We start from the raw sequence: 7,289 nt of genomic DNA, 5'->3' as shown, positions 1-7,289 counted from the left end.
ACCAGACTTGTGGAGGTCTACATTTATTTTTTTTGAGGTCTTGGCTGATTTTCCCATGATCTCAAGCAAAGAGACACAGAGTTTGAAGGTAGGCCTTGCAATACATCAACAGGTACACCTCCAATTATGTCAATAAGCATCTAAAGCCATGACATATTTTCTGAAAATGTCCAAGCTGTTTAAAGGCACAGTCAACTTAGTGTATGTAAACTTCTGACCCACTAGAATTGTGATACAGTGAATTATAAATGAAATAGTCTGTAAACAATTGTTGAAAAAATTACTTTTGTCATGCATAAATTAGATGTCCTAACCGACTTGCCAAAACTATAGTTTGTTAACAAGAAATTTGTGGAGTAGTTGAAAAACAAGTTTTAATGACTCCAACCTAAGTGTATGTAAACTTCTGATTTCAACTGTACATTTTACACATCTCATCAGATCTGCAGAACTTTTCAAAAAATATTAGAATGACAAATAATCAAAATTGCAATATCCTTCATACAAAACAAAAGCAGTGCTGTAAAGAGGCTTTATTAAAGATGAAAACATGAAACACAAATCCCATCTATTGTCCATGTGGTCAATAGGGACCCAGTACAGTTTGCTTCTTTTGAAGCAACTAAACTCTTTGTGTAATAAGCTCTATTGGGAAACCTCAAGGCTGTAAACTCCATCATCAAAAAAGGTAATCTAAAGTGCATTAACAAACAGACAGAGGTACACTAGACAGACAAGAAGCGCAAGACCGTACCTTCCTTTTGAGAAGGAAAGAAAACTGTATAAAAAAAATACAACATTTAAAAGTAGCTTAGGCACTCTTTACAAGGTTCAAAAGTTCCCTTTGAGGAAGACCACGTTTGTTGTCCTTCCACTAACCTTTGTAAAGAAAAGTGACTTATTTATTCTGTTCATCAAACTTGTCATTTTTGAAGTAGCCATTACTAATGGTCTAATACCAAGGATCAAAACCATTCTTTGTAACGACAACTTACAAATTCCAATATAAAATCATAAACCCCAAATCCTTGACCTTCATAGTGCTTTCTCAACCACTAAAAAGCAACAAATACTGAAGATGAAGCAAGAGACTTTGCTGTCTGAAACACGATAACCTACAGTTTAACATTGACTGATAAAACTCAGTGTGCCGAGCTTATGGGAGAATTCATATATCCATCCAGGTGCGAGAACATCTCCTTTTGTCCTTCATTTAAAACAAGAGATTCAGTTCACTGCTTGATCATCTCTTTCTCGTCTGTTGGCGGAGCATCTTTCTCCGTTTAAGAATCATGTCATGGAGTCTCTCCATGCCATCTTTCAGTCCATCTCCTATGATGGCACAGGTGGGCTGCAGGTGCCAAGGCGTGCCAGGGCCCAGTTCCTTCAACGCTAGCGCCTTTTCAATCTCCGCCAGGCTCAGAGAGTGCCTCAGGTCTTGCTTGTTAGCCACCACCAGCAGTGGCACTCCCTGGTTGTCTCCGGTCTTGGCGATTTTATGGAGCTCCGTTTTAGCTTCCTCCATGCGTTCGGCATCTACAGAGTCCACCACGAATACAATTCCATCGGTACAGCGTGTGTATGACTTCCACAATGGACGCAACTTCTCTTGACCACCCACGTCCCAGAAATGGAAGGTCACCGTCCTGTGGCCGCCCAAAGACACATTGACCTTTTCTGCGTTGAAGCCTTTGGTAGGCACTGTGTTGACAAACTCATTGAACTGCAACCTGTACAGGACAGTCGTTTTACCTGCAGAGTCAAGTCCCAAAATGGCGATATGGAACGACTGAAAGAAGGGGATTCTCGAGAGGAAGGTCTGTGGTTCAGATAATCTATTCCCCATCTTTTCTCATGTGGGGAACAACAGGTGGAATAAAAAGGGATGGTCCACTTCAACAACGATGATTGGCACTGATTATATTCAAATTGGATTGCAGCAGTGACCTAAAAACAAAACAAATATTACTTTGGACAAGCAAAAATCAAACACAAATATAAGTCTACCACAAACTTAAATCGACACAAAATACCTATAGACTACATAAAGGTGATCAAATCAGTTATCCAGGTGTTATTCACTTATTGAGGGCAGCATTTGACCTAAGTACTGCCAAATGCATATGACATTCACTAGACACCCTCAATTATATAGGCTCAAATGAAAATACCATGCAGAAATAACGGACTTTGTCAAGGTAAGCTACACACTTCAATTTTAGGCGGCAGCAACGCACAAGCCTATTTCCAAGGATAGGCGAGTAAATTAATATAAAGTCGATAGGCATACAGATGCTGACAGCCAGTAACGTCACTTGACGTGAAACCAGGCTCTCAAATTGCGGCATGAATCTTTATCATAGGCTACAACCGTTCCATTCAGCCAGACATTTTCGTGCAGGGCATCACTTACATCTATCCACTCTGAATATGCGGAACTGTGTTCACGAGGTCCAGTAACATGTTTTCCAATGTTCACAATCCAGGGCTTCCGATGACTGTCGCGCGGTCAGCAGCGTTCTATTATTTTACTATACGGTTTCATTCCAATAGAAGAATACTGCAGTGCAATTTGTGGAAAACTCCACTCATGTTCTAGCAACCGATTGGTTTAAGGAGAAGTCCATCAATAATGTATCCATTCAAACCACGCCCATCACCTGTTGCTGTAACGTCACTATTCTAGCCAATAGATTTATTATACTATCGTTACACAATACAATGCAACATGAACAATGCCTAAAATAAAACGTATCTGATAGTAGGCTAAGTCAACGTCTATACATAATCATTACAAATGGTTATTAACATAACATAGCAAGCCAAGCATTATGTAAGCCTATATTCGTAAGAAGTCGAAAAGAAACAAAAAGTAAAAGAAAAATCACAAAATAGTTTGTGATACGAATGTATTGAAATGAACAACTTATTGAACTATAAAAAAAAAAATGCCTAACTTACCGTTTCTTTTTGCTGTGTTCGTGTTGCATGCGCTTTGGTTTGGGTTTTCCTGCACGCTAAACAGCGCCGCCCCATGAGGCGTCCTTATCTGTTTACTTTTAAACTGATTGGTCAATAGTACAAAATGTATCCCACGCATACTGATTTTATAATGAGAATAATCACAGGATTAATTGTATAAATTATAATCCTGCGCCGGTATCTATTGAAATAATGTTTATTATATATGATACATGTTATAGTCATTTTAATTCATAATAAATACGGTAGCCTAAGTTTTTATGAATAGCGAAAAATTGTGAAGGTATGGGTTAGGGACGTCCCAGGGATCCCCGATAGCACTGACCGTCTTGTCAGGGGGCTGCGAAGGAGTTAGACGGAATCAGGGGCAAAATGGTGGAATTTATGTACAGGTGAAGAAGGTTAGCTTCATTTTAGGCAGGCAGAGTGCCGACAATTCCTCACACAGCTGATTTAGCAGAGCTCCAACTGGGACAATATGCACCTCCAGCCTAAGTTTTCCCGAAAATGAGCCACCTGAGGCTAATAAAGTAAAAAATAGCACAACCCTTAACACTGGGATAATCCAAAATGAACATAAACAGGTATTTCCTCAATTTAAATAAATATCTCACTCAATAGCCTAATCAATACTTCACTCGTTTCAATATCACTAGCAAATACATAACACATTTCAACACATCAGGACATAATATGACATACATATTCAACGAAGAAAGATATTAGGCAAACACCCATCAACAAAGAACAATGTAATTACTAAGCGCAAGCACCTGTGGGAAAAACATGTGGACGTGACCAAGGCGCGCCATCCAGGTCAAACCAGTTTACAAAGTATCGAATTTGGTGAGTACAGACAGGAAGAGAAAGAGAGGGCCCAACTCGGCGGAAAATCTGCCTCCCTACAGCAGGTGGCGTTTTTTCGTTGTTTCGCTCACCAAAAGCAAGCAGTTTTTGTATGGAGGTAAATGAGGGTCGAATTTAGTCAACAACAAAAAATTAAAGACTTATTTGCTACATGAGGTTTATTTGATCGAATAGAAGTTTTGTAATGCTTAAGTTGTCATGAGTGTACTGATATAAGTAGGACACGTGACATCCCGGCAACTTTGAAAAAACAAACACTTTTTATATTGGAGTTGTCTCGAGATGGCTATGCATACTCAATCATGAGGCTAGTAGCATTGCATCTCTCTCCATTGAATACAGGCGGTTGACATCAACGACCCTAATCAAATATTTTTTTAAGTATTACAATAATGAGATGTATCCACCAATTCAAAGAAAGGATAAGTGGGAGTTAGACAGCCCTCCGTGCTGCTTTGTGGGCAACTGTTTTGTTAGGGCAGAGGGACATGTATCTTGTCAGTATATCCATAGTCTGGTGCAGAGGGGTATATGGCCAATATACCACAACTAAGGGCTGTTCTAAAGCACAACGTCTTACATTTGTACATTTTAGTAGACACTCTTATCCAGAGCAATTTACAGGAGTAATTACGGTTAAGTGCCTAGCTCAAGGGTACATTGATATTTTACCCAGTCAGCTTGGGGATTCAAACAAGCGACCTTTCGTTTACTGGCCTGCGAAGTGCCTTGATTCAGCCATTAGCCGTGGTATATTGACCATATACCACAAGGTGCCTTATTGCTTTTATAAACTGGATACCAACGTAATTACAACATTAAGACATTTTTTTGTCATACCCATGGTATACGGTCTGATATACTACGGCTTTCAGCCAATCGGCATTCAGGGTTCGAACCACCCAGTTTATAACAAGGTTTAGAAACTGTGGGTATACTACAAAACAGGATTACGGAGTTAGCCAGTTAACTTGTCTAAATATTCGGATAACTTTTATTTTGTAGAAAGATGAGCTTGACATGGGCATGGTCTAATTGATTTAACAAACCATTTATTTTTATTAACCATAAACCAAGTTATTTCTTGTTGCTTATAAAAGTTGATGCTGCTTTGTAATATACCCCCCAGGTCACAAATACAATGTGTAGGCTACAACTTCTAAATATACATAACTTTTTTCTTGAATGTGAACTCTTATATAGCCTACAAATGTGGGGCATGTTTAGCAATAGGAATGTGCTTGTAATCGCTAGTACCATGAACAAACATTTGCAATAATTTGGTTCCGGGTTCCGAAATTACTGTGGCTGCTCTCTAATCTCTCGTGGACAGACTACATTAACATAAATGCTACACTAATTTATCATGATACAACGGGAAGTGTGAGATAAAGAGCAGCATTAGTTCTGGTGCTTTAGAATTTCGGAAAGGGGAGGGAGCATTTGGCCCATAGACTTGCCCCTAACTTGCAAAGAGAGAGGGTGGAGCTCTTTGTTCCCTTCTCCCTCCCTCATGTATGGACACAGAATTTAATCGAGCCTCTGACCAATTACTCATGACTTTTGTTCTGGATTAACCGAGATTAGCTGCTCTCCAATTGTGAACTTTAATTGCATATAGGCCAACGTTTTAGAAACGAGTTTCAATGGCATTGTAATGACACACTTTGTTTACATTTTTCCGTTACTGGGATTATCTTTGTTGCCTATTGTCTGAGAGAATAGATTTATACACACACAATGGCTTATTAGGCCTATATTAAAAAAACTGACATATTTCAAAAAGAGTCATGGCAAGGGCAATTGTTTTGCAATGAACTATTGTATTTTCATGATACCTTGGAAGTATTTTCATTAGGCTATAGCCTGCAAGATTCCTTTCTGTGAATGCAACTATTTCGTATTTCAGCCATGTCTTTCACACACCCAGATGAGAACATATTATCTGGTTTAACACACTGGAAATTTTAGGGGAGCCGATGCACATATCACTGCACAGCTGTGGACTCCATAGACGACTTAGGAGGTCAAAGTGTCAGCCAGTTTTCCAAGAGCTGGAGATCTTCTCCTCTACTCTGTCCGTGAAAGCACTGTACACTCCGCGTCTGGGCCTGTGTCTCTGAGAAGAAGAAAATATTTCAGAAAATGTATATCAGTAGAAACTTGAAGCAGAAGATACTATATTTATTATGGGTTTGGCTTATGCTCTAGGCTTTTTAATGGTGGAAAGATGATCCTAAACTGTATAGCCTTTAACAAGTAGTTAAAACAATAATTTTGATATCATGGATGGTCAATCTTTGCATCAATATCTCTGCCTATGAATTTGAGTGGTTACCTTTCTCCAGCCCTGCTTTTTACCGAAACAGTGGCGGGTGGGGAAATGGTTTTGTTTTAGCACTTTTGGGTTAAACAGCATAATAACTTGGTAACTCACCAATTCAACACTCATGCTACTAAAGTGGCCTAAAGTAGCATGAAAGCATTGAATTAAAATGGTGTGGGGCCTATAGCCAGGCTGGGCATAAACCAGCCTACTCACAGTGTAGGAGGCAGATTTTGGGGGCCAGGGCAATTTAGGGAGTGTGAGCCTGGCCTCCCATCTAGGCTCTGTTGGCTTATAGGTGTCCATCTTCCCCGAAGGTTCCATTATAAGTGTCTGTGTCCAATCTGGTCCCCCTAACTGGAGTAGAATGGACACCAGTGTCACAGTTGGCCGGATATTGCTGAGCTTGCTGTGTAATGTAGGCATAGTTTTGATAAAAGGCCATGGACCCGCTTATGTCATGAGTAGGCACAAAATGGTTGATGCTTAGGAAATTTTCTAATTACAGTAATAGAGCGGTGTCTATGCACCAATATTCAGGAAAGCTGACTTACTTATACTCAGGTGCTGAGATCTGCAGTAACTATATTTGGCATGTCATCAGCAAGCTGAAATTAAATGTTTCAGGGCAAAACATTTTTCAATATATTTGTCGCCATCTTGTGTTAGAATCATAAACAGCAAGAATTTAGTACCAGTATTTTGTACAAATCATGGAAATCACAATAAACATGTAAGGAAGGTGTTATGTTATGTTCCAGCACCATACCGGTCTAAAGTTATGTGGTTTAGGGTTCTTGTAGGCCACAGGAGAGTATTTCCCTGTTTTAACGAACATCAGCTTGGATTCTAAAGAGCCAGGAGGTCTGTATGATGTACTGAACTTTGGCAGTGCTTTTTTTATTCTGGTCAATCTCAGGAATTAGAATGTTTGGTGTAAATCTGTCCACTCTGAAGGCTGTTGTAACGATTGTCTGTGGTGGTAGAAGGATCGGACCAAAGCGCAGCGTGGTAAGTGTTCATGATGATGTTTAATTCAAACTCAAAACACTAAACAAAACAATGAACAAACGAAACAATACCGTGTGGCGACAAACACTGACACGGAAGACAA

General features: G+C 39.6%; 1 protein-coding gene across 2 annotated transcripts; it reads right to left on the bottom strand.

Moving 5' to 3' along the window:
- Positions 1-518: 518 nt before the first annotated feature.
- Positions 519-3,065, bottom strand: LOC129837458 (ADP-ribosylation factor-like protein 4A). 2 transcript variants are annotated; one of them, XM_055903623.1, is made up of 2 exons: positions 2,962-3,065; positions 519-1,947 (listed from the first exon to the last, which is right to left on the bottom strand). In XM_055903623.1, the coding sequence occupies exon 2, from the start codon at positions 1,844-1,846 to the stop codon at positions 1,244-1,246; it is 603 nt and encodes a 200-aa protein (XP_055759598.1). In that variant the 5' UTR covers positions 1,847-1,947; positions 2,962-3,065; the 3' UTR covers positions 519-1,243. The 2 variants fall into 2 exon arrangements, with proteins under 2 accessions (XP_055759598.1, XP_055759597.1); XM_055903622.1 differs by lacking the exon at positions 2,962-3,065 and adding an exon at positions 2,414-2,889.
- Between the last annotated feature and the right edge of the window lie 4,224 nt (positions 3,066-7,289).

Source organism: Salvelinus fontinalis, chromosome 38 (assembly GCF_029448725.1).
Source record: "Salvelinus fontinalis isolate EN_2023a chromosome 38, ASM2944872v1, whole genome shotgun sequence".
Lineage (NCBI taxonomy): Eukaryota > Metazoa > Chordata > Actinopteri > Salmoniformes > Salmonidae > Salvelinus > Salvelinus fontinalis.
The sequence above is the reverse complement of the archived record's forward strand: the minus strand, read 5'-3'. Positions and strand labels throughout refer to the sequence as shown.

Coding starts and splice junctions, on each gene's coding strand:
- LOC129837458 (XM_055903623.1), bottom strand. CDS start 1,846: ATGGGGAATAGATTATCTGAACCACAGACCTTCCTCTCGAGAATCCCC.